Genomic DNA, 27,298 nt, shown 5'->3' with positions numbered 1-27,298 from the left:
CGTACTCATGTACTTTTGAATAGTTTTATGTCAACAATGATTTAGTAGATCTCCAAAGGGGACAGGATTCACACTAAGCTTCAGAGCCAGCAGACGAAATTAGCGCATATACACTGGCATGCAATCGAAATGCAATATACGAGGAATTTTCAAAACGTGCACACTTCTTGAGACCATAAGAGATGACGAGTGTGTATGTTAATCAAAGACGTAGATATGTGTTAATCCCGCATATAAAACATGAGATATATACAATGTCTACGCAAAGGAATACCTTCAGGATTGCTACCGGGTGTTGCATTTCCAATTTCATTTACGCATACCACTATTTCATCGCCACTATTTCGGCATACCTAACGTGCCTAGGCCTAGCGGGTTGGGATTTTGGACATATCACTTCAGACCCTTGAAGTGACTTTGCAGAAGCTTAAGTAAAGTGATATATCAACTTGTTACAATACACAAATTAACCCAAAGCACGACACTTCCTAATTTTTTGATTTCCAAAGAGCACGCGACCACCCCGCCCTTAGTATTGAACATACACACCCCAAGTCTTAACAATAAACGCCCCGGGGTTCTTGATAGTCAACACACTCGCACGACCGTCCTTGTTTTGGTCAAAGGTGACACCGGCCTCGTAGGTGAATTCGAGCGGGAGACGATCTTTAAGCACCGCCTTGGGCTTCTTGCTACCGAGAATGATAATCCGCTCGACGCGAACTTGAGCGATGCTCTTTGCAAACGCGTTCTCCGGGTTGTATTGCTCCAGCGCCGTTTGATCGACCGTTCGGTCGAGGTTCTCGTTCACGAGGTCGTCTCCGGCAATCACCAGCCCGCCGTCGGCCATCTGAGCAAAGAACTGGCGCCAAATCAGGGACCCGGTCTCGTGGTCGTAGCTTTCTCCGTCGTCCAGGTATAGGTCGCCTCCCGCTGACCCTTGGTTATCGAGCGCCATAAGGAGTGTGAACGGGTCGTTCTTCATCAGCGGGGACGAACGGCGTGGACGTTGGCGTGTGGGTATGACATGTCCGGCTTGGACGAAGAGTGGGATCTTTCCAAGAGGAGCAGGTACGATCACGTTCCTACCACGCTCAGAGCCCTGGTAGACCTCGTAGGTTTGGTAGTCGTAATGAGGCTGGCCACCATGTCAGTAATTCCTTAATTAACACTCATTAAGATTACGTACCTGAGCTCCCGCAAAGTACACACTTGTTTTGTCAACCCCAGGTGCAGTGATAGGCTTGACCAAAAGTCCCGAGTTTCCGATATAATACTGGTCGTCAATAGCGAACCCCTGTTTATCCTTGGGGAAGACGACGTAATGGGGTCTAACGATCAAAAGCGGGTGAGTCCTTTTTCCAATTCTCCCAAATGATAAGAGGCCCTACCTCAAGACCGGCATACCGGTAACACTGGTCTCTCTGAATGCCGTGTACCAGACAGGTAAAAGCGTATAACGTAAGCGCAAGACATCGCGAACTATGCTCTTGTACGGGTCCGCCAAGAGGTAAGGTTCTCGACGCTTCGTGTCCAGGTGGGCATGGGCACGGAAGAATGGTGTAAATGCGCCAACTTGGTACCATCGCACCAGCATCTCGGGAGGAGGGTTACCAAAGTATCCTCCGACATCAGCTAAAAGGGGACATGCTATCAGTGACGACGCCCTCGTGGATTGAAAAAGGGTTGCTTACCTCCCGCAAAGCTCATTCCAGCAATATTGCTCGTAAGCACCATCCTGATACCAACGGCCATGTGCTCCCAAGTACCCATGTTATCACCGGTCCACATTGCTCCATGACGTTGTGACCCAGCAAAGAACGAGCGAGTGAGTACAAAAGGACGCTTGGCCGGAGATTGTCTTTCCTTGACGGCTTGAGCAGTAATGTTATGCTGCAAAGGAAATTGTGTCCAAGATATGAAATAACGTTGAGTCATCATGCGCGCAGAAGGGAAGCATGAGGCGTCGTGTCATTATTCAAATATAATTTGATTAGTCAGGGGTTTAGCCAAAGCAGATGAGACACGCACGTAGAGCATTCCATTGATATTATGAACATCACGGTGTTCCCATCCGCCGTAATGCACATTATCCTTTTGCATCGTAATCTCTGGACCGTCGAAAACAGATGGCTACCGACAGTCATGAGCGTCAACTCTGCGAGCATACATCCAGCCAAACGTACCTCGTTCATGTCATTCCAAATATGCATACCCTCAGAACTAGCCCTCCAAACCCAGTCGACAGCCTTCTCCTCGCCTTCCACGGCCGGCTTGTCGAATTTGTACAGGTTCTTCCACCAGTCCCAGCTAGCAGGATGCAGAAAGTCAACCCAAGCACTTGATCCGGACCAACACCGTCCCTCGAATTCGTCTTTTCCGCCTGGACGTTTGACGAGCACATCGAGTTCTCTGGCAGCAGTGTACACTGGGTACTCGTCGGTGCGCTTAAGGTGGGGATCGACGATAACGACCATCTAAACCCCTGAGCGGTTAATGAACGAACAAGTGGCCAAAGGAAGAATACTTGCCTTGCGTCCAATAGCCATAACGTCCTTGGTCATTTGAATCGGGTCCGGGAACGCGTGTTCGCCCCACATAAAGTACATACGATCCTTTGCGTACTCGATATCCAGCCAGAGTACGTCGAGAGGCATATCTTCCTCGTCGAACCTCTTCTGTACACTGCGTACATCATCCGAAGAAACATAAGTCCATCGGCATTGGTGATAGCCCAGCGACCAGAGAGCGGGGAGCACAGGGTTACCGGTCAAGCGGGCGTATTGCGAGAAGATGTCTTGGGTGCTAGGGCCAGGAAGAATAAAAAGATCGATGATGCCAGACTCGGCAATCCAGTGTGTGCGGGTACCAGCTGCGTCGGGTGTGCGTGAAATATCGATCCATGTTTCGGAAGCAACGGCAAGGAAAACGCCTACGGTGCTGTGTTCGCTGTGCGCATGAAGGAGGGGAATGGCGCCGTAGAGCGGCATAGTGGAGGAAGCCTCGTGTTCGAATACATCCAAGTTATATAAGCGGTATGGGTCGTTGAAGAAAGATCCCTCGCCAGTGGTGGTAGGAAGAGACAGTGGAGCAGCGTGCTGAGGTATACCGTAGACCTGGGCGTGGGTGGGGAATGTAATATCGAGAGAGAAGGACTCGGGACCTAGTAACCGTTATATTATTTCGAGTCAAGCGTAATAAAATGATTCTTACCTTTGGGCTTGGAATCCGTCCATGACTTGAATCGTTCCTCCCAGTAGCCATCTTCTGTCTCGCCCTCGAACCAGGCGTTGACCTTGGGCTTGGGTTCCTCTATAACCTTCTGCTCACCCTGAGCATGCTGAGTGTAAGCTTTGTTGGTATTATGCTCGGCCTGGTGCTTGTTCCTGAAGTGCTCCATATGCAAAAGGCCACGCCCATTAACCGACACTTCGACGCGCCCATCGCGAATAAGCTCGATGAGCAAGGGCTCATATGTGACACATAGTAACAATCCGTCCCACCGTCCCTCGATACCGCCATCGACAGGTTTCCAGTCAACACCACGTGCCTCGGGAGTGCTGGCCAGTGCCCAGTCGGCAGCACCGTCGTAGCGCTTCCTCAGTCCGTCAACCTCGTCCATTCGGACACGCGCCGTGCCATCCTCGTGGACGATAACGCTGAGCTGGAATTTGATGTCAGGATGGATGGAAGATTTGACAGGCATAGTGATTTTGCTTCGGTCAGGAGATATCCTCAGATTGGTGGTATCGATAGCATAGGGAGATGTCCATTTCCCACCAACGTCGTCGGCACGTTTCGCAATAGCACGTCCGCGACGACAGAACCCAGACTGTGAACACGATTTAAAGTCTTGATGGTGAACTCCAAGAGCCACCTCGGCCAGAGCCGCAAGAAGGATGAGTCGCGTGCTTAGACGCATTTTGACTGAGAGATGTTAGCTCGTATGAACCGGACAAACATTTTGGCTAGCGCTCACAGTGCGGGTTGAAACGCTGATTTTAGTACCTGATCCAAGCTTCCTATGAGAACAATGTGGGCGTGAACGTTACGATCGTCATTCGCGGCCTCGCTCTTTTTGAGGGCTCGCAACACAGGAAGCGCCGACCGTGACCCAATTGCAAGGCACCCGGCGTTTCCCTCCGCCACGTATGTAAACTTGGCAGCTGAAGTTCAAAAAGTCCCATTCTGCCATGGACCAACTATCCTTCGCGTGGGTGAGCTTGTTCCACGCCGTGCTGGAGGAAAATGAACCGGAAGAGGAAAACCACAGATCTTGGTCCGACTATGACTCCACCTCCGGAAATGTTAAAGTTTGATTCGGATCACCGCGTGGAGCCTCGGGCTTTTGGCATATCAAAATAGCCGTCAAAGGATACCGCGTCGGCGTTTTTCACTTCTTATGGATGAGTTAATCGGGCGCATACATCTTGGCAAAAAAAGGGAATATAACAACCGGTAGACAGACAACAATGTGACAGTTCACTGCACAGGCATCCACGAATATATACAGATCACACTACAAACCGCCCGATGCTTTTTCAGGCCCACAAGTCAACATATAGCCATTCATAGATCACGCATATTGCGCTCACATTGCTCTCAGCCCACGTAGCATTGATGCCACTCCTCACCAAGCAACAGGGGCTGGCTATAGTCCACTCGCATTATACCTTCAGGTTCAATGATATACAAGTTCTCGGGGTGCGGGAGGTGTTCTTGCAGACCGAACGGAACCCAGAACAGTAGCTGTGAGTCGCGGTTTCGTGCCCACCCATCGTCACCGATCGTCATTCCACCAGCAATCGCAGCATGTGGCTCTCTCTGATCTGAAGTCGAAGAGTCATATTGGGATGAGCTGGAGATGGCACGTCTTCCTGGTGCCTTCCATACTCGGATCGTCGAGTCTTGTGAGGCTGAGACGATGTATGCACCGTCAGGCGAATATGCTAGGGAGCAGACCAAGTCTTGGTGACCCTCGAGTGGCTCATATGCAGGGGCCCAACCTTCCACCCTCCATATTCGAATGCTTCCCCCAGACGAGCCTGATACGATGTAATTGCCGTCAGGCGAGAACACAGCTGAGCGTCTACGATCAGAGAATTCATCGAGAGGACCTAGAACAAAGTCGCAACTGTGCGAGTCGAACACGCGGATACCACCGGGAAATGAATGGGAAACAATGAATCTGCCATCAGACGAAAATTTTAGCGAATTGATACCCTTGTATTGGTACTGCGACACAGGCAGATTGAACACCAGTGTAAGCTTCTGCGATTCCCATATACGGATCTTCCCACCCCTACAGCCGAAAGCAATGCGTTCGCCGTCGGGCGAGAATGCCACTGAGTAGACCTCGTACTCGAGTCTTCCGATCAGGTCGCTAGGCACCAGAGTCCCATCATCCACGTTCCACATTTCTACCGTCCCGTCATGAGAGGCAGAAACCATGCGCCTGCTATCGGGGGAGAACGAGACCGACTGAATCCATCCCCTACGCCCCCGAAGCGGGGCGAATAGCAGCTTGCCGGTTGTGCTATCCCACAGACAGATGGCATTGTCAGCACCGCCAGAAACAAGGTACCTGCCGTCGGGCGAGAACGCCACCGAGAGGATCCGCTCGACGTGTGCAACAAGTGGCTCGAGAGCGGGAGTGCCGTCGTGTGCGTTGAACATATAGATCGCTTTGTCGAGACCCCCTGCTGCGATGCGTGACCCATCAGGCGAGATTGCAACCGAATAGACAACATCGGTTGGCGTCTTCCATTTCCGCGTGTGAGAGGATGTCGAATGAAGTGCATTCCACATCTTGACGGTGCGATCGTCTGAGCATGATGCGACTCGTGTGCCGTCGGGTGAGAACGCAGCGGAGTGGACCCGATCGTCGTGTGTGCCAAGTAGGCAAGGGTTGGAGTAGCCGTTCTCTACATCCCATATATATACGCACCCATCGCCAGAGGTAGTGACGAGTTTGTCTCCGAGTGGCGAAAACCTAATGGATGTGATTGTCGTATCGTGTATTTTAGGTAGGGAGTGTGCGGCGGTGCCGTCATGTAGATTCAAGACGCACAGATCACGGGATACATGGCCAGTGAGCAGGTGGTTGCTGTTTGGCGAAAAGGTGATTGAACAGGCCGAGGACTGATGAGCATCGAATATAAAAGGGAGAGACTCGCCAGTAGATGCGTCGTAAACAACAATCGGACACTTATTGCTATCCAAGCCACATGCGATATGCTTGCCATCAGGAGAGAATGCCGTGCAGAGGACTTTGTGAGGGTGGCGTTTGATGGAGTTGGGTATGAGACTGCCGTTGCCACTGTCCCACATCCGTGTTGTCTGGTCATCCGACCCTGAGAGGAGATACTTGCCATTGGGCGAAAAACACACTGACGTCACCACACTTTCATGCCCCCTGATAGGGTCATATATGAGATTGCCCGTTTGCGCATCCCGGACAAAGATTGTACCGTCCTCAGAACCAGAGACAAGCAGCGATCCGTCGGGAGAAAATGCCACACAACTGACCTGTCCGGTGTGCCCCTCGAGGGGTCCCAGAGCAACGTCTCCGTTATGGTCATACAGTACATGAACTGTGCCATCATCAAATCCAACTGCAAGTCGAGATCCGCCAGGGGAGAATGCTAGCGAGTTAGGCGACATCCATTGCGACCATGTTGCAAGTAGCGCCGTTTGACTTTTATCTATCACAGAGCCTTGCAGATGAAGCAGCCCTCGAGTACGACCCCAGTATTGCTTGCGTACTGAGTTTGAGTGATGGCAAAATGGCAGTGCCGAGATGTATATATGCGGTGTTGACTGCGAAACCGATCCGGCCGCATACTTCGATACAAAGATCCACGAGTCATTCAGTGAGCTGATTACATCTGGCAATGCACTTTTGCCCTATCACGCACCATCAGTCTGGCAAAACTAACGCTCTGCACAAACGGCTTACCGTCAGCCATGCCTTAAGCGCCGACAGCATGCTAATTCCCTTGTCAAGCGTACGCTTCAGGCTCAGTACCTCCATCCAGAACAGCAGCCGATGCGATAGGAAGCCTTCCAGCCCTTTCTGAACTGCCTTGCAAGGCTTGCTCTTGACCACATGCCCTCCCCAGTAGTGCGCAACATACGACAGCGTTGGCGAGATTGACCTTGCTATTCGATTTTCTAAATCTTCCACTTGGCTATCGGCTACAAACGAGCTTTCCAGATTACATATGTTGAATCGCAGCTGCGCTTCCATCACCTTGAAGCACTCTTGGGCAAGCAGCTGACTATGCTTCGCTTCGTCGCAGTAGAACCTTTTCGACCGTGCTTCATCGAACATGAAGTCCGGGAACGATGCATGCAATGTCGTGATCATGTTAGTTGTTTGCGACACGTGTAGTACCGAGTACAGGGACTGCAGCAGTATGTTGGCCTTTGATGGTTTGATCCCGGTCAGTGCTGCCAGTGTATCGACGTTGACCGGTTCTCGAGTGCATACTGCAGTCCATAGCATTCGACACATCTGGTCTTGCTCCTCTGGCTCTTCCTCAAACTCCGCAGTCGCAGCATCCAGAATCGTAGTATACAGCTGGTCGATGCCGACGTGTCGTGAGACCGATTTGGAAGATGATCTCAGAATAGATTCAAGTCGGTCATGGTCCACTGTCGTTCCTTTTCTCCGAATATACCGAATCGACGTGGCCGCATATATGAACAGCTTGCCAGACAGGTTTGCAAGACGCATCATATCGGTTTCGGAGACAGTGGTGTCCGCAAGTTCGTCCCGAAGGTATAGCTCGATGTCCGCTTGCACAAGCGACGCCTCGATATCATGTAGTGTGCAGATCGAGCGGGCGCGGTCGGGCTGGGCCTCTATCCGGTGGCGGATGTCTGGCTCCGGTCGGCTCGTCACGAAGAACTTCAGGGGAAAGTCGGGAGCAGTTCTGAAGAGTACGTCCAGGATTTTCCTCACTCCGTTTGCGCTGCTGCATTCGTCTAGTGCGTCAATCACCACCACAAGTCCATCCGGTATATCATCCTTCACTCGACTTAGGGGCTCTTTGATCAGCCGTTCGCATTGCTCCACTATAGCCCGGGTCCCGATGTCAGGATCATTCTCCAGTGCCTTTACGACTGCCGACTGGAAGCTCATCGAGTAGCGCGCAAGCTGATATGCGATCGTCGGTACGATTCGTCCCACGTCCTGACATTCACTCGACGCTCGTGTGCAGAAGAAGCTCGCCCCAAGTAGTCCACGTGCCTTGAGTGACTCGGCAAAGGTATATGCGATGGTAGTCTTGCCGGTACCGGCCATGCCGCTCATCCAGTATATGTTCGGTGTCTTACGGTCGGCTGACCATTGGTCGAGCTCGAGCAAGATCTGAGTGCGTGTCTGTTTGGTGCAGGATCGGCGATTGACGTCTGTTGCAAGAGTAGAGTTATGGGCGGCTAGTCTAGATGGGGCCAGCTTCTCAAGCAGGCTATCCTATCATCCACACCATTCAGTATCACTTTTCGTTATGGGCATGCTTGAGCTCACTGCAGCCTGTTTTTCCACGATGCTCCACACACTCAACCCTGCGTCGGTCTGTTGTCCACGTCGTTAGCAGTCCACTGATCTCCATTTTGATACTCACTTGCAGTTGTCGAAACGCTCTCTCGATTCCCCGATACGCACTCAGGACCTCATGCTGATCTTGTGCGGCTTTTGCCAGCTTGCGTTCCGGGGGCTGATCACGTCTCTTCTTGATCACATCGGTTTGCTTCTCAATCGATCTGTGCACCCCGTCAGTCTTTCCGTCCCATACAGTGTAATATCACTAGCCTTCGCATCCTAGTTATGCAGTCGGACATATGCGCAGAGCTCGGTTTTTGTAGGTGATGGACGAGAGTCTCACTCAGCGACTCAAGCTCGAGTAGGAGTGCGTCGTACTCTCGCTGATACTCTGGCTCTATCTAAGTTCCCGTCCATGAGTCAGTGCGTATCCCTCACTTTATGACATGTCTCGTGCATAGCTTACCTTGAGTGTCTCGAAGCAGGATATCACATCGTCGATAGTGGCCTGGAGCGGTGGGAACGCACCCGCACCGTGACGAAAGGCCTTAAGCGCCGTGCCAACGCGCTTGAGCAGCGGTTCGCCCGTTGGATTCTGGTCAGTCGTTGTCGCTCTATGCTCCCCTGCAGATGCAGGTTCATCATGAGGGGGTAGACTCAGAGCTCTGATTGTGCTATCCGTGCCCGCAGGCGGAGGTGTGGCCGACATCTCGCAAGGGTTAGTAGTCGTGGGTTGCATTTGACGTGCTTCGTCTGAGACATTTGAGGCTTGAGTCGCATTGTTGGTACCTGAAGCGGGCTCTGGGGTTGTAGCACGCGATCGCGGACGCTTTGAGACTGAGGATATCAAAGGGTCAAGCAAACCCCGTTTGGTATGGGGCCTGGAAGACATGACAAAAGGTGTGGGATTGAAGTTTGGTGACTGTGTATCGGTCGAGTTGATTGCTCCAATATTGAACCAGTTGGCAAGTTTACCAAGGTTGTGAGACTTAGCGTCCGGTTTTTGATTCCGATCTGCGTTTTAAAAGGGTTTCCAAGTCGGTGGTGAGTCCCGAATTATTTCCACACAATCAATATATCAGGTAAGGTTACATCAGTGCATACAAGGGTAGTGGGGAGTGGCGTGGGTGTCCGCATAAGGCAATGTACTTCCAGTCTGCGCTATTATAAGACCGAAAGAAGTGGGGTCATCCTCAATAGGGGTGTCGGACAGTAGATCCACAGGGTAAGGATTACTAAGATCAACCCCGTCGCGTGCTGCAACTTCGAAGGACTCGCGATGCCCGACACTGCCCCTCCACAATGACCCCAGCTCCTCTCCAAGGCCAACACCAATCTCCCAACCCTCTGGATCGTCCAACTGGTCTATAAATTTAATTTCACAATCATGCGACCCCATGTTTTCAGGACCTGCGTTAGAACCTGCGGTATCCAATCTGGAATCTCCATCCTGCTGGATGACCCGTGCGGGCCGGTCCGTAGACTTGACAAGACCGGGTACATACCCAAATCGAGTCAGTGTCGGACGACATTGGTCCAACTAGGAGAAACGGTGTACTAAATATCTCAAAATGTACAATCATATTTCTGAGACTGACCTTCCGGTGCTCGTTTTGTAAAACCTATGCGATTGCTACAACAAAATCTGCGCTCTGGTTACTTCGATGGCTAGAATTGATATTCTTAAAGACTGATCCTGTTCCAAAAGCGGTAAAGTGACCTCAAACCCGGATTCGAACATTCGTCGTCACAAAAATAAAGCAGGATCACCGACGCAGCACAACCACTTTACTACTTAGGCTAATGTCACTCACAACGTACTAAATTAACAACGGGGAGCCCCAGGCGCTCCTAATCATTACAAGTTTCTGTTTGCTGTATCAGGAACCGGCACTGCTCACAGCGATGGATTACATTATGAACCCTTGGAGCTGAGCTTAAAATGAATTCAAAAGTCATTCAAAATGGTGTGTTTCGAAACCGTTTCAAAACCCGAATCGAAAACCGGACCTTATTATGCTAGAAATGTCCTGAACTGAGGCTGGTCGGAACAAAAAGATTGTAGAATACCGCAGACTTTCGCGACAGATGGGCAACAACAGATGTATAATACTACACTACATAAACGTCCATATGTGCAAATTACAAAATGTACCACTCTATATCTATTCCTGACTCATAAATCAATATATGACCGTTCATTGACTACGCTCACAGTGCTCACATTGCTCTCAGCCCACGTAGCATCGATGCCACTCTTCACCAAGCAACAGCGGCTGGTCATAGTCCACTCGCAGTATGCCTTCGGGTGCAATGGTATACACGCCCCTGAGCCGGGGGAAAAGCACGACCATATCAGACGGAACCCAGAACAGTAGCTGTGAGTCGCGGTTTCGTGCCCACCCATCGTCACCGATCGTCATTCCACCAGCAATCGCAGCATGTGGCTCTCTCTGATCTGAAGTCGAAGAGTCATATTGGGATGAGCTGGAGATGGCGCGTCTTCCTGGTGCCTTCCATACTCGGATCGTCGAGTCTTGTGAGGCTGAGACGATGTATGCACCGTCAGGCGAATATGCCAGGGAGCAGACAAAGTCTTGGTGGCCCTCGAGTGGCTCATATGCAGGGGCCCAACCTTCCACCCTCCATATTCGAACGCTTCCCCCAGACGAGCCTAATACGATGTAATCGCCGTCAGGCGAGAACACAGCTGGGATTCCATAATCAAAGGATCTACCGAGAGGACCTAGAACAAAGTCGCAACTGTGCGAATCGAACACGCGGATACCACCGGCAAATGAATGAGAAACAATGAATCTGCCATCAGGCGAAAATGTTAGCGAATCGATATCCTCGTTTCGGTGCTGCAACACAGGCAGATCGAACACCAGCACCAGCGTCTGCAAGTCCCACATACGAATCCTCCCATCCCCACAGCCGAAAGCAATGCGTTCACCGTCGGGCGAGAATGCCACTGAGTCGACCTTGTACTCGAGTCTTCCGATCAGGTCGCTAGGCACCAGAGTCCCATCGCCCACGTCCCACATTTCTACCGTCCAGCCATGAGAGGCAGAAACCATGCGCCTGCTGTCGGGGGAGAATAAGACCGACCAGACCAATCCCTCACGCCCCCGAAGCGGGACGAATAGCAGCTTGCCGGTTGTGCTATCCCACAGACAGATGGCATTGTCAGCACCGCCAGAAACAAGGTACCTGCCGTCGGGCGAGAACGCCACCGAGTTGATCTCCTTGACATGCGCGACAAGTGGCTCGAGAGCGGGAGTGCCGTCGTGTGCGTTGAACATATAGATCGCTTTGTCTTCACCCGCCGCGGCGATGCGTGAACCATCAGGCGAGATTGCAACCGAATAGACAACATCGGTTGGCGTCTTCCATTTCCGCGTGTGAGAGGATGTCGAATGAAGTGCATTCCACATCTTGATGTCATCCCTTGAGCATGACACGATTCGTGTGCCGTCGGGTGAGAACGCAGCGGAGTAAACCCAATCGTGGTGTGTGGCAAGTAGGCAAGGGTTGGAGTAGCCGTTCTCTACATCCCATATATACACGCACCTATCATAAGAGCCAGTGACGAGTTTGTCTCCGAGTGGCGAAAACCCAATGGATGTGATTTCCCGGTTGTGTACTTTGGGTGGGGAGTGTGTGGCGGTGCCGTTGTGGAGACTCCAGACGCGCAGTTCACCGGATACATGGCCAGTGACAAGGTGGTTGCTGTTTGGCGAAAAGGCAATTGAATAGACCAAGGACTGATGAGCATCAAATGGAAATGGGAGCGACTCGCCAGTGGATGCGTCGTAAACAACGATGGGACACTCCTTGCTTGCCAAGCCACATGCGATATGCTTGCCATCAGGAGAGAATGCCGTGCAGATGACTGAGGAAGGATGACGTTTGATGGAGTTGGGTATCAGACTGCCATTGCCACTGTCCCACATTCGCGTTGTCTGGTCCCAAGACCCTGAGAGGAGATACTTGCCATTGGGCGAAAAACACACTGACGTCACTCGACTTTCATGGCCCCGGATGACGTCATATATGCAGTTGCCCGTTTGTGCATCCCGGACAAGGACTGTACCGTCGTCAGAGCCAGAGACAAGCAGCGATCCGTCGGGAGAAAATGCCACATGACTGACTGTGTCGGTGTGCCCCTTGAGGGGTCCTAGAGCAACTGCTCCGTTATGGCCATGCAATACGCAAACTGTGCCATCATCAAATCCAACTGCAAGTCGAGACCCGTCAGGACAGAATGCAAGGCATCGGGCGGGCGAGTTCATCGACCATTGTGCAAGTAGTGCTGTTTGACTTTCCTCTATTGCAGAGCCTTGCAGATGAAGGAGCCCCTGAGTGCGACCCCAGTATTGCTTGCGTACGGAGTTTGAGTGATGGCAAAATGGCAGTGCCGAGATGTATATATGCGGTGTTGACTGCGAAACCGATCCGGCCGCATACTTTGACATAAAGATCCACGAGTCATTCAGTGAGCTGATTATTTCTGGTAATGCACTTTTGCCCTATCGCGCACCATCAGTCTGGCAAAACTAACGCTCTGCACAAACAGCTTACCGTCAGCCATGCCTTAAGCGCCGACAGCATGCTAATTCCCTTGTCGAGCGTACGCTTCAGGCTCAGCACCTCCATCCAAAACAGCAGCCGATGCGATAGGAAGCCTTCTAGCCCTTTCTGAACTGCTTCGCAAGGCTCGCTCTTGACCACATGGCCTCCCCAGTAGTGCGCAACATACGACAGCGTCGGCGAGATTGACCTTGTTATCCGAGCATCCAGGTCTTGCACTTCGCTATCGGTGATAAATGAGCTCTCTAGACCACAGATGTTGAATCGCAGCTGCGCTTCCATCACCTTGAAGCACTCTTGGGCAAGCACTTGACTATGCTTCGCTTCGTCGCAGTAGAACCTTTTCGACCGTGCTTCATCGAACATGAAGTCCGGGAACGATGCATGCAATGTCGTGATCATGCTAGTCGTTTGCGATACGTGTAGTACCGAGTACAGGGACTGCAGCAGTATGTTGGCCTTTGATGGTTTGATCCCGGTCAGTGCTGCCAGTGTATCGACGTTGACCGGTTCTCGAGTGCATACTGCAGTCCATAGCATTCGACACATCTGATCTTGCTCTTCTGGCTCTTCCTCAAACTCTGCAGTCGCAGCATCCAGAATTGTGGTATACAGCCGGTCGATGCCAACGTGTCGTGAGATTGATTCAGAAGATGATCTCAGAATAGCGTCAAGTCGGTCATGGTCCACTGTCGTTCCTTTTCTCCGAATATACCGAATCGACGTGGCCGCATATATGAACAGTTTGCCAGACAGGTTTGCAAGACGCATCATATCGGTTTCGGAGACAGAGGTGTCCGCAAGCTCGTCCCGAAGGTATAGCTCGATGTCCGCTTGCACAAGCGACGCCTCGATATCATGTAGTGTGCAGATCGAGCGGGCGCGGTCGGGCTGGGCCTCTATCCGGTGGCGGATGTCTGGCTCCGGTCGGCTCGTCACAAAGAACTTGAGAGGAAATTCGGGAGCAGTTTTGAAGAGTACGTCCAGGATTGTCCTCACTCCGTTTGCGCTGCTGCATTCGTCTAGTGCATCAATTACAATCACAAGTCCATCCGGTATGTTGTCCTTCACTCGACTTAGGGGCTCTTTGATCAGCCGTTCGCATTGCTCCGTTATAGCCCGGGTCCCGATATCAGGATCGCCCTCCAGTGCCTTTGCAACCGCCGATTGGAAGCTCATCGAGTAGCGCGCAAGCTGATATGCGATTGTCGGTACGATCCGTCCCACATCCTGGCATTCACTTGACGCTCGTGTGCAGAAGAAGCTTGCCCCAAGTAGTCCACGTGCCTTGAGCGACTCGGCAAACGTATATGCGATGGTAGTCTTGCCGGTACCAGCCATGCCGCTCATCCAGTATATGTTCGGTGTCTGACGGTCGGCTGCCCATTGGTCGAGCTCGAGCAGGATCCGGGTGCGTGTATGTTGGGTGCAGGATCGGCGATTGACGTCTGTTGCCAGAGTAGAGTTATGTGCGGCTAGTCTAGATGGGGCCAGCTTCTCAAGAAAACTATCCTATGATCCACACCAGTTAGTATCCCTTTTCGTTATGGGCATGCTTGAACTCACTGCGGCCTGTTTTTCCACGATGCTCCATACACTCAACCCTGCGTCGGTCTGTTGTCCTCGTCGTTAGCAGTCCACTGAGCTCCATGCCGGTACTCACTTGCAGCTGCCGAAACGCCCTCTCGATTCCACGATATGCACTCAGAACTTCATTATCATCTTGTGCGGCTTTTGTCAGCTTGCGTTCCGGGGGCTGATCACGTCTCTTCCTGATCACATCGGTTTGTTTCACAATAGACCTGTGCGCCTCATGAGTTTTTGCATCTCGTACAGTCTTATATAACTAGCCTTCGCATCCTAGTTATGCAGTCGGACATATGGGCAGAGCTCGAGCTTTGCAGGTGATGGACGAGAGTCTCACTCAGCGACTCAAGCTCGTGTAGGAGTGCGTCGTACTCTCGCTGATACTCTGGCTCTATCTAAGTTCCCGTCCATGAGTCAGTGCGTATCTCTCACTTTATGATATGTCTCGTGCATAGCTTACCTTGAGTGTCTCGAAGCAGGATATCACATCGTCGATAGTGGCCTGGAGCGGTGGGAACGCACCCGCACCGTGACGAAAGGCCTTAAGCGCCGTGCCAACGCGTTTGAGCAGTGGCCCATCCGTTGACTTTTTTTGAGCCGTTATCACTCCAGAGCCCGTAGTATTCGATGGATCCTGGGGAAGAGGTGGAGCTGGAGTTCCCATTATACTGTCAGCTATGGCAGGTGGGGGTGTGCTCATCCTGTCACGAGGGACTGTATTGGCAGGCTGGATTTGAGGCGCCTCACTTGAGACGTCTGGGCTTTGATCTACATTATTAGTATTTGAAGAGGGATCTGGGGTCGGGGGACGCGATTTCTGACGCTTCGCGAACATGGGCACTAAAGGGTCAAGCAGGCCCCGTTTGTTACCGGGTGTGGAAGACATGTGGAAAGATGTGCAGCAGAGGCGGGGTGACTTTAAGTATGAGAAGTGCTAACCCCTACAGTCAAACTACGAGTGTGGGTAGGGGTTATATGACTTGACAATCGCGTATTGGAGTGGCTTGCCTAAGGTGGTTAGGGTTTAGTTTGAAATTGTGCAGGCTATAACCCAGCTTTATGACCCGATTTCTGACGCATTTAGACGCCGCTAACAGATGATCATGTGACGCATTTATTGAGACGGAATTATCACATGATACTATCATAGCGGGACTAACTTGCGCGCGACCCCCTCCCCCTAAAGCTCATGTTAGACAACAACGAAAACCCTGGCTCCGAGTCCATTCTAAAGCCCAAAATTCTGCCTAGAAAACCAGCCCGGTGAACCCGTTTGTGGCTAGGCGAGTGTAGAGGTAGTGATTTGCCCAAGATAACCTCTTTTGTTTCCGTCTCAAGTCGCATTCTGCCATAAAGCATATGAGCATGTACCTTAACTATCTCAACGCCAGAGTATCTTCGTCTCAAGGTTTATCATTGTTGATCATCTAAAGTACCTGGATGCAATTGTATGGGGCGTTCTGCAGTGTTTTCTGTACTTTTATGCTCCGGAATGTATACTATAATGCGTCATTAAAGATCCTTTACGAGTGTTGGGGCCTACCGACCGACCAACTTGGTGCTTGTCGAGCATGGGCCAACGGCCAACACCGCGATCACTCAAGACTCTAAAGCGACCTCAAATTATACCGTACGCCTGGCCTTCTGAATGTTGATAATGAACGTGATGCTGATGGGACCTATTTTGAGGGAAGTGGGGAGTCTAATAATGTAGCACGCTGGCACTTGAGTTTGACTTATGATTGCCAATACGTGGAATCTGTGTATGTTGTGCCCTCGAGACCTCGTTAATCTGGAAGCCAGGGGAGCCATGCGTTCGAGTTTGAAGATGGCGGGCATGCGCCGAGCGGCTGAGACGAACAGGCCAATTAGGCCATTGTTTAGGTTACTTATACGCCTTACACGCATGTGTTTACTTGTATGTCACGCGGAAAAAGGTATCATACCTTCTCAGAGAGAGAATCGCATTTATTCACACGGCCTAGTTCGAATCCAAACGCGGCAAACTAATAATGAACTCTAAGCCTCGTGATATGAAACTGCACTACGTAATGGGAAACACAGGGCATCAAAGTCAATCTTTTGTTCCGCATGCAAAGTCTGTCGCTTCAGGCATGGAGATGCTTGTGGCCTGTAGTCCCACAGTTTTAATGGTGCTAGCTCGCCACCTGTAATACCCGCTTCTCACCTCTGCATTCTCTCGTTGCTGCGCACTTTCCCTGCTCATCCATTGAAAATTCAAAAGTCCTCGCGGGACCGGTGGGTTTCAGGGCGTGTGGTGGAGCATCATTCTGACTCATGATCGGGGTTCCCGTACCACACCCAGCACCCAGTTGTCGAGTTCGGCCGACGACGACCAAGTGTGCTCAGGCTTTCTCCCGCTCCGGGTACGTGAAGATTCAGGAAGCATTCCCCAGAAGCAAGCGCCACCCAATCGCAGGTTGCTGACCAATCCAACACGCCCAGCGCTTAACTGGCACTGTGGTTTGGCGACCACCACGATCCATCAGGTACGGCTCATAACAAAAAAACACCATGTAAAAAGATGGTCAAAATCTGACGTATCCTAGGGTTTCTGCGTTTGTTTGTTTTTCTTCTCGCTGTCCTAGACTGGTCGAACATAGAGTAAGTAGATGGTGTTTGTCTGTTGGAACAGGTGCTGACCTGAGATAATAGTGCCTTGAAGACCGACTGATATGTCTACTACGTACACATCCAAACGACCGCTCTCGCCATCTCCCAGCTCACCCCCAGCCAAGCGCCGAGCACACTCGCCCGAAGAAGGCGAAGTAGAGTCGACGTCTCCTCCCCGCCGACAAGTGGACTCGTACCGACCCCGATACTCGCGGTCGCCGTCTCGGTCGCCTGTTACACGAAGACACCGGCTACCGCCCCGACCCTCATCACCTCCTCCGAGAGAATGGGATAGGCGACATGCGCATGGAAGGATACCAGGTCGGACACGTAATCCGTATGTTGAACAAGAAACGTTGAGACCGCTCGACACACCTGGAGCACCGATTGCGGAGGAGCGAGTCGGGATTGAGCAGCTGGGCGAAAAGGAAGAGGGCGAGGAAGAGGATAGGAGGAGGAGACCGGCTATTGACCCAAAGCTGAATCTGGCGGTGGAAGATACGATTGCGCGAATCGAGCGAGAGGCAAATGAAGCGGAAGCAAAGCTGAAGGAGAGGGTATGTGGATGTACAAGTGACAAAACTATGATTGACTGTTTTGCAGCCAAAGGTACTGCGGCTGAGTCCTGACCAAGAGATGCAAGCGTATGGCCGCAAGTTTGTCGGAACATCTCAGCTGCGTGATTATGCGATCCTAGAAAAGCTTGGAGAGGGCACATTCGGGTGGGCAGATTCATTCCGGACACTGCATACGCTAACCTGCCCGCAGCGAAGTGCACAAGGCAACGCACACGGTCACCCGGAAAGTGGTGGCTTTGAAACGAATACTCATGCACAACGAAAAGGAGGGGTTGCCGGTGACCGCTCTACGGGAGATCAAGATACTGAAGATGCTCAGTCATCCGAGTGTGGTTCCGTTAAGCGACATGGTCGTTGAAGCTTGTCAGCCCAATTTTTATTTATTTATAATGCCACCAGTGGCTAACGATTTGGATTGGTCACAGCTACGCGAGACAAAAAGGGGTCGATCTATATGGTGTTCCCGTACATGGACCACGACCTTGCTGGGCTGCTGGAAAACCCGAGCGTGAAGTTCTCACCGAGTCAGATCAAACTGTACATGAGGCAGCTGTTGGAAGGGACAGACTACTTGCATCGGGTGCGTATAGTCGTGTTGCCGGAGATCGTTATGTTTACGTCTGCGACTCCATCCTCGCCGCTCCACAATTTGCGCCTGACCCATGCTTCGATCGTTCCTTTTGGACTCGTTACCTCGGGCATCGACTCGCCTATTCCTTCTTCTCATTTCGACTGACCCAAAATAGAATAACATCCTCCACCGCGACCTGAAAGCGGCCAACCTGCTAATAAATAACCAAGGATCGCTGCAAATTGCCGACTTTGGTCTTGCGCGCCCGTTTAGTCGATCTAATCCTGGCTGGGATCCACGGTCAACATCCGAGTTTCCGTGGGACACTTCTAAAGGCGCAGCGCCCGATGGGTCAAAAGGCCCCTCACCCTGGGACGGATCCAAAGGGGGCCCTGAACGCGGCGGCGGAGGAGCAAAGTACACCAACTGCGTGGTGACACGATGGTACCGCCCGCCCGAACTGCTGATGGGCGAAGCGCGCTACGGATGTGCGATCGATATGTGGGGAGTGGGATGCATCATGGGGGAAATGTGGACGCGACGTCCGATCCTGTGTGGTTCATCGGATTCGGACCAACTAGACAAGATTTGGGACTTGTGCGGCACGCCAGACGATGCGAGTTGGCCAGGGTGGAGAGATCTACCTTCTGTGCCGATGATTGAACGCAAGTTACCCAACAAGATCAAGACGTTTTTTAGAGAAGGGACGAGCATGGATGAATTTGGGGTGGACCTTATCGAGAAGTTGTTGGTGCTTAACCCGGCCAAGCGCTTGACTGCGTTCGAGGCATTAGATCACGATTGGTTTTGGAATGAACCGCTGTGTTGTGATCCTGCGAGGTGAGTCACGCATTTAGTTTATTAGACCGCAAGACATTGATTGTTTTGGTAAAGTTTACCAAAATATGTATCGTCACACGAGTATGATAAACGAAAACACAAGGTCGAGGGACTTGGTGCGCCGTACGGTCCTCCAAACGGGTTTGGCCCAGGACCCAATGGGTTTGTACCTGGCCCTGGTGGTCCTCCTGGTCCCAACGGGTTTGGCGCTGGGGGTCCAAATGGATTCGGCCCTGGTGGTCCCAACGGTTTCGGTCCCGGCGGTCCCCCCAACGGGTTTGGCCCTGGTGGCCCTCCCGGACCTGGATTTGGACCAGGAGGACCAGGCTTCGGACCTCCTGGGCGACAATGGGGTGGTGGAGGTGGTGGTGGAGGATGGGATCGAGGAGGACGAGGTGGGGGGAGAGGAGGAAGGGGGCGAGGCGGGAGAGGGCGAGGTGGTCATGGTGGACATGGGGGGTTCGACCGCCCACCTGGAGGACATGGAGGACAACCAGGACATGGTGGACCACTGGGACATGGAAGCCATGGAGGCCACGCAGGAGGCCCAGGATATGATCGACCCCCGCAAGCGCAACATCTTCCGCCCGACTTGAACGGACCGAGCAACTTTTCGGGATATTCTCGAGATTTAGCACCAGGCGGGGGACTTCCACCTCCTCTGGGCACACATAGTCGGGAACATCGCCAGATGAGAGAGCGGAATATGAACATGCGAAATAATCCGGGCAGGGGAGGTGGGGGCGGGGGTACGGGTGGCAAGGCCCCTGGTGGTGCCGGAGGCACGGGCGGAGGGGACGGCGAATTTTTGCCCTATGGTTAAATTGATTCTTGGCCGTATGGTTAAACCGATTCCCTATCTTATGGCCTAATTGATTTTTTACCGCGTGGCTGAATCGCCGGGATAGCCAGGTTATCGCGTTGGAGTTCGATCGCTGTATGAATCACGCTTTCTTCGACTTTTCTCAATTTCTTCGCTCTGAGCAATGTAATTCGTACCACACATTTACATAGTTGTTTCGTATGCATACCTTATTTCTTTTTCTCTTTTTGTTTTCGTGTATCTTTGGGTCGAGGCGGCGTGAAATATACGTACGTGTGTTGTCGTGTATGCGCGTGCTGTGATTAGGTTTATTAGTAGGCGTGTGGCTGTTCGGCGAGGTGAAGAAACTTCTGTTATTGAGGGGCGCTTAATTTTCATCAAAATAGCTCGATCGTTTTGAACAAGGACGTAACTTAAGCTGGGTGGCCAACTGACTTCTCTGTGTCAAGCTGCCCTGAAAATACTGGCTCGCTTGCACGTGTGTTGATACGATGCAAAAAAAAAAAAAAAAGATATACAACGCGGAAAACTTGCGGTTCGGGGCCTAAATAGGTGCTGAGGGTAACTTAATCTTCGGTCAGTCCGACGACAAAAACGCGAGCCACAAAACGCATATACATAGAAGCTTTTGGTGCCAATGCAGTATGCTGATTTGACTTTAGGCCTAGCGGTCTTCGCGGTCGGCTTCATTTAAGCAAAAATTGTTCACTGTTGTGGCCCTTGGTCTGAAAGTCGCCTTTGTAAGGGATTCCCGGTGCTTGTATACAGGTGGACAGCAAAACAAGTCTAAATCCCGTATTTATTGGGCCTGCCCTAGGTGGAAATCAAAAGCTGACTTACAGACTGAAACCAATGGAATGAAATACAAATCGGACCCATGTTCTCGAGGTACATGTTCACCTTGATATAGAGTAGGCGTAGCCACTTGTATTCTTATTCTCACTACCCGTTTATATTCCTTCTTACTAAATGCTAAATATAATAATACCATGTTCAATGATAGGGACCTAGTTTACTTACCTGGGGGTTAGGGGCGTAGGAGCCTGGTAGACTCAGGGCCATTGGTCATGTTCCAGTCTTTCCAACGAGCAGTAATGATCGACTGGGGAGTTTGGCCCTTTTCTACCCATTCAATCGCTACCAAAACTATATCGTGTAAAGCATCTAACTTCGGTGACTATCCGGTCGCACCAAGGGATAGCCACTGTTAGTCCTGTCCGGCTCCAATGCAAAAGCGACCATGGTTAGTAATTGATGGTAATCACTTCGAGGATATCGATCCCCCGCGGCTTCTATGCATTTAGTCATTGTGAGTATCCAGCATATTATAAGAATGTATGCATCACGTGCTTGAGCTCATGGCCACGGCGTGCCCAATCATGGGAGCGCTGACCTGCAAAGAGCCTCTTGGTCAAATATAAAATCATACACGTACAACCGCATTGATTAACTCTCCGCAAGGTTATATATTATATGGGAATCAAGTTATTAAGCGACATCATCCCTGCAAATGCCTATATTCTTACCAGTCAGACCAATCACTAAGTAGACATTACTTTCCAGGGAATGTGTCATGCGAAAGTGCAAGAAGACTCGATAGCAGGCGTGTAGATGAGTCACTCCAGCAAGCGTTAAATTAAGCTGCACATATATCTGATACATCGCTTCATGCACCAAGTTTTAAGAGCCCTTAGTTCTCAAGGTGCATGCTTCATTTTATTGTTGAACCAGGACGAAACTGAGTTGCTTTGTATCATTTCATGTAGTAAGTCTCCTTATAGATGTTGAGGATTCAAGAGCCTTTAAACTGATATAACAACCTACAAATCAAACACCAGCACAAATCCCTCCTCACAATAACTGCTACACACTAAGAAATATACTTTAAGATGCGCTTACAATATTCATAATATGCCCACTGTTGATCATCCCTGTAGATACTTCTAAATTCAACCTCCAGGCCCTGCCCAATCTGTTCCAGATGTTTGATTGGCCTGCACATCTCCTTGTACTGAAACACTTTGGCTATGATACTTGCCCATCTCTTTGTGACATGGGCACTTTTCCTATAGTTTGCCACCAGTTTGATGAGAACCACCATCTGACTGATTGCAAAGACCTTCTGATCTGCGGTTTGCAAATCCAAAGCCCCCAGAAGCAATTGAAGAATTTCCCTGTTGTCTATAACATAGGCAAGGTCTTCAGATAACTCAGGAAGAGGGAAATTGCCCATTAATCCCCAACAGTCTTCAATGAATACTGATGGCGCTCTGAAAAAGCACTCAACTACAAATTCATAGACGCGTTTGGGGGGGTTACCAATGGCAATATTATATGATTGGCGCAGTGCTGTCAAATAGGCAGCAACCAAGGCATCACTTCTGAAAATTGCCTGCTGTCTGTCAATTGTCTTCAATTTGAGGGAGATGATATCCATTGCATGGCAACGTATGTCAAACTTCTTGGGTAATGTGTGTATCCTAGCTCCTTGGTCTTGAGCAATCCAAAGGAACATTGCTTGAATTTGTTCAAAGTCTCTATTGAGAAGATTATATGAGCTAGAGCCAGCAAGCAGTTCTAGGAGCCCAAAATCAATCAATGTATCTGTGTTTTCATTGTCAATCTGATCAAGAATGGGTGTATAGAAGGTGACAGCGTTGATTGCCCTGGTTGTGCAAGCCACAGAGTCAAGAGGCGCAGGGACAATCCAACCCAGGTAATTGTTTCTCAAGAGAGCAAACAGAGTGAGAAAAAGTCCAAGGTACCTGGGGCTTAGATCCACTTTCATTAGCTGTAAAATCAAATGTGCTGCCAAGGGGGATTTGCAATGGATGAGTGAACAGGAAATCAACATCTGCATCCCAGTAATGAAGGATAACCTTGCTGCATTGTGTAATTAATTTGGGTCTTTCCTCTCAAGGAATTCAACTGCCAAATTGATTAATTTGTAGCTGCTGTCTTGTGGGGCAATATCTAGCGCCTGGAGACAGTGTGAGAGAGCCAATGTTCCAATTTGGAGAGCAAGAAGATTATCTTCAGTAAGCAATAACTCCTGGTTCACTAAATGAACATCAAGCTCCCTGATAACATTGAGAACAAAATTGGTAAGTGAATCAACTAAAGTTTTCAAGATTCAACAACATACCTTTCTGTACTGGTTTGTAGTCTACAAACCTTGATCCATAGTTCCTTGGGGTTGCAAGAACGTAGCTTTGCGTCAGTCTTGGCTCCTCCAGAGGCCTGAAAACAGCTTAATGCCTGTGCATATAACTGAAAAACATGCTTGAATTTGGTTGTCTTTGTATGAGCACTACCTGCAGTGAGATGGCAGGAAAGCATCAATGGTGCGTTGCATTCTCTCAAAGGATCCAGAGGCAGTGTGTCATCCACCCCTGCAATTGCTTGTAGAGCTATGTCTACAGATTGAGGGTCCTCACAGGTTTTGATTAACCAGCAGATAGCCCTACTAGTGATTATGTCTTGTTGTATACTGGAACTCCAATGATTAATGGTGGTTTGAAAGAATGTGTTGTAGAGGCCCTTTACAAATCTTGAGGTTGCCATTGTATAAGGACAGAATTTGTATAGAAAAGGTAGAATTGTTGAAGCCCCATTGTCATAACCTCCTTATCTATACCATTGGAATTGCACAAATTTTCTCTTATTTTTAGTATTTTTTACGGACTTGATATCTTTTGTTTTTTTGATCACGTGATCTTGGCGCTTATTATGCCAAGATGCCGCGCCAAGATGCCGTGCCAAGGGCGCTTAGGAGAAATCCACGCTTCTGCGCAGCCCGCAGCATGCTTCTTATTCTCACCATGTACTTCTTTTCTCATGCGCACAGACCATGTAAATAGCGCACCTATGTCTATATATACAGCAGGAAAATTGCTTGGAGACCCCAAGTTGATTTTACCTTGTCTCATCCCATTGAGGAGGAACCCCAGCCAGCTAAGTAGCTGGCCCTTAGTAGTTCAGTAGTTAACCCCCCTATTTGCGCTTACCACACCTCCAGGGCTAAGCCCCCTTTGCCAGTAGTATAGAAGTAGACGGTTGCCTTACGCAGCCCTAGTATAGCCTTAGTAGTCAGTTTACGTACATGTTGTTTGTAGTAGTACGGCCTTAAGCGCCCAACCCCACTAGTGTGTGCCCACCTTACAGTGGTGCACAACATTGTAAAATCAACTTGTGTAGGCTTTGATTGACAACAAGAAGCGCCCCTGTACTAGCACAAGGGAAAACATCTGATCAGACTCCCCTTTCAACTAGAATAATCAAAAAGTTGTTGGTCCCAGATAGTACCAAATTGCTACAAGGCAGATGGTGTCTAATTGCCCGCATACCACAAGTTTTGCTGGAACTCTGCAGTTAGCGGCCCTAGACAGCAGAAGAACCTGCTTGCAAAAAACCCGCTCATATCACAATTGCCAGATCTGTTGATTTGCTGTAGGGATTGTCCAACGCTAGGTTTTTTACGCAAGGGCTTAGCGCATAACATACTGCGTAAAAACCACTCATAAGTCCTGTACCAGGCACCTTCATTCCCCACGCCGTTTCAAATATTCCCTCCACACGCTCTGGCGTCCCTCACCCATACTCCCGTCCTCCCAGCCAATCCAGTCAACGTTCCATGGCAACCCGCTCCCAACCACCCTCTTGCGGCCCATCACCCCCTCCGCAACACCTGCCCAGAATGGAACCAGAGCCAACCCTTGCCTCTCTCCTTGAGGCTATCAGAACCCTCACAAGCCAAGTTGGGTCCTTACAGGCCCAAGTCCACTCTCAAGGCCAACAGCTCTCTGAGCTCAAAGCCATATGTAAGGAGACTGCCAACCTCCTTGGCAACAAGGACCAAGGAGGACAAGCCCAGCCTGGCCCATTGACTGGGCCTATTACCCCTCCTACTCAAACAGGAGGAGAAGCTCCCACTCCAGGAACGGTTAGGCCTGGTCTTAAGGCCCCCTTCCGCCCATCAAGGGGCACTGGCTTTGACTCAGAGGAAGAGGAAGAACCCCAGCAAGCTCCCAAAACAGAGCCTTGCAACACGCCTAGGAGTCTCAGCTCCCTTACCCCATTTGACTCAGGGTCTTCCGTAAAAAGACCAAAAATGGAGCTGCCCAACCCCTATAAGGGTGACACAAGGGGACAAAAGGCCACATGTCCTAGATGTCCTTAAGGGTTGTCTAGGTAGCGGGCGCTTGAGGCCATATGGAACTAAGTGTAAACCGCTTAAGGCAGTGGAGGTGCTACCTACAACAACTAACTATCCAAGTACAGTGACCAAGGCTGTAAGGGCAATGGCAAGCTATGTAACTACAACAAGAAAGCTGCTTAAGGCAACAAGTACAGGTGGAGTGCTACTAAGTGGTTACCGGCCTAAGGCCTTGTACAGTGTGGAGTGCAACAAGAGGTAATTGACCTGGGTGTTACCATGGTTGGTTGGCCTCCTTATATATTACAGAGGTAGACTAATTACAAATATAATATATGCAATACCATAACCAATAAGAACCCCGCTCTGCAGTTGGCCTTACTCATGCATATGTGTCACTGACGTGTCATGATGACGTCATAGGTGGAGGTGGCTACGTATGCTGATTAAGCGCAGATGGGGACGTGGCTTGGCGCTTTAGCGTATGATATAAGCGCCAAGGTCACGTGATTGAAAATGTTGTCCATTTGTCTTTGTTTAAATCCGAGAAAATGGGAATAAATTCCCTGGTATCAAGTGTGTCTACAACACTGCCCCCTCCCTAAGGGCCTTGGCAGCACCAAGGGCCTTCTTTCTCATGTCTTTCTCATAATTTTCTAAAAATTTTTTGGCATTTTTCAAGTTTTCTTGGGGTTCCCACATGTTTTCTTTGGATCCATACCCTTTCCATTTGACTCAGAAAAACCATTTCCCCTCCCTTTCTTGCGCATTGGTAATTCCTTCCACTTTGTATTCTTCTTCTCCATCTATGGTGACTGGTGGAGGGCAATCTTCAAAGGCGCGCTTCTTGTCCCTTTTGACTTTAGACAGGAGTCCTACGTAGAAGACATTGTGGATTTGCATTGTTGGGGGAAGTTCCAGGCGGTAAGCTTGGTTGGAGATTTTCTCAATAACCTTGAATGGCCCTAGGCGTTGTTCCATTAGCTTGGGACTCAGGGTTTTGAGGTTGACATTCTTGGTGTCTAGCCAAACTTCTTCTCCAATCTCAAATTCTGTTGGGCTTCCATTTTCCCTGGCTGTCATTTGTTGCTTAGATTGCCGGAGCGCCAACTCCACTTCCTTCCACTGTGCTTCCATTGTCTGGGCAAGGTCATCTGCTTCTGGGACGTCTGTTGGTACATTTGACGGGGTCAAGGTGGGTTCCCATCCATACAAGGCCTTGAAAGGTGTTTTGCCTGTGCTGCTATGTACAGCATTGTTGTATGCAAACTCTGCCATTGGAAGCCATCTGGTCCAGTCCCTTTGGTTAACCCCTGAGTAAGCCCTGAGGAAGTGTTTGATAGAGGGGTTGACGCGTTCTGTTTGCCTGTTGCTCTGGGGATGATAGGCAGAGGAGAAGTGAGGGTCAATGCCAAGGCGTTTGTATAGGGCCTGTAAGAACTTGTTGTTGAAAACCCTTCCTCTGTCAGATATGGTCTTTTCTGGCATGCCATGGCGCTTCCATACGTTTTCCAGGAATAGTTCTGCTAACTTGGGTGCCTTGAGTTTCTTGGAACATTTTACAAATATCCTGTACTTTGTGAAACTGTCAATAATCACTAGGATTGAGTTGCTGCTTCTGTCCTTAGGGAGGTCTACTATCATGTTATAAGATATGTGCTGCCAGGGTCTAACAGGGAGTTCAAGAGGCTGAGGGGGAATAGATGCGTACTTGGGCTTCCTGATCCGTTGACATATCTCACAGGAGTCCACATGCCAGTACGTGTCAGCACAGATACTGGGCCAGTAGTAGTTCCTTGATACCAACTCTAGAGTGCGTTGTTGTCCTAGACGTCTGTAAGGACGTCAAGGGCGCAGGCGCTTGTGGCCATGTGACTATTACAATAAACCGCTTAAGGCGGCAATGAGGTACCCTACAACAGCAAACTAACTAACTACAATGGCCACACGCTATAAGGCGGCAACAAGC

The 27,298-nt window shown here is 50.3% G+C and overlaps 5 protein-coding genes across 5 annotated transcripts; 2 read left to right on the top strand and 3 right to left on the bottom strand.

Moving 5' to 3' along the window:
* Positions 1-529: 529 nt before the first annotated feature.
* On the bottom strand, positions 530-10,080 carry RhiXN_08655 (glycoside hydrolase family 31 protein; the record flags this gene model as incomplete). Its single annotated transcript, XM_043328471.1, has 17 exons — positions 530-1,138; positions 1,190-1,331; positions 1,392-1,635; positions 1,695-1,893; positions 2,032-2,133; positions 2,187-2,428; positions 2,507-3,163; positions 3,214-3,911; positions 3,980-4,166; positions 4,635-6,906; positions 6,959-8,479; positions 8,534-8,581; positions 8,631-8,769; positions 8,846-8,949; positions 9,015-9,562; positions 9,653-9,998; positions 10,054-10,080. 17 exons carry the CDS (start codon positions 10,078-10,080, stop codon positions 530-532), a joined length of 8,085 nt encoding a protein of 2,694 aa, XP_043183856.1.
* Positions 10,081-10,779: 699 nt separating this feature from the next.
* On the bottom strand, positions 10,780-15,614 carry RhiXN_08654 (peptidase C14; the record flags this gene model as incomplete). The annotated part of the gene is made up of 6 exons (XM_043328470.1): positions 10,780-13,080; positions 13,133-14,653; positions 14,708-14,755; positions 14,805-14,943; positions 15,020-15,123; positions 15,189-15,614. The coding sequence occupies 6 exons, from the start codon at positions 15,612-15,614 to the stop codon at positions 10,780-10,782; spliced, it is 4,539 nt and encodes a 1,512-aa protein (XP_043183855.1).
* A 1,810-nt stretch (positions 15,615-17,424) lies between these two features.
* Positions 17,425-20,174, top strand: RhiXN_08653 (cyclin-dependent kinase; the record flags this gene model as incomplete). Its single annotated transcript, XM_043328469.1, has 6 exons — positions 17,425-17,919; positions 17,966-18,084; positions 18,131-18,303; positions 18,366-18,628; positions 18,687-19,351; positions 19,406-20,174. 6 exons carry the CDS (start codon positions 17,425-17,427, stop codon positions 20,172-20,174), a joined length of 2,484 nt encoding a protein of 827 aa, XP_043183854.1.
* Positions 20,175-23,238: 3,064 nt separating this feature from the next.
* On the top strand, positions 23,239-25,353 carry RhiXN_08652 (uncharacterized protein; the record flags this gene model as incomplete). Its single annotated transcript, XM_043328468.1, has 2 exons — positions 23,239-23,278; positions 24,710-25,353. 2 exons carry the CDS (start codon positions 23,239-23,241, stop codon positions 25,351-25,353), a joined length of 684 nt encoding a protein of 227 aa, XP_043183853.1.
* Positions 25,354-26,064: 711 nt separating this feature from the next.
* Positions 26,065-26,973, bottom strand: RhiXN_08651 (integrase core domain protein; the record flags this gene model as incomplete). Its single annotated transcript, XM_043328467.1, has 1 exon — positions 26,065-26,973. One exon carries the CDS (start codon positions 26,971-26,973, stop codon positions 26,065-26,067), a length of 909 nt encoding a protein of 302 aa, XP_043183852.1.
* Positions 26,974-27,298: the final 325 nt, after the last annotated feature.

Source organism: Rhizoctonia solani, chromosome 10 (genome assembly GCF_016906535.1).
Source record: "Rhizoctonia solani chromosome 10, complete sequence".
Taxonomy (NCBI): domain Eukaryota; kingdom Fungi; phylum Basidiomycota; class Agaricomycetes; order Cantharellales; family Ceratobasidiaceae; genus Rhizoctonia; species Rhizoctonia solani.
Note: the sequence above shows the minus strand (reverse complement) of the source record. Positions and strands in the feature narration are given on the sequence as shown.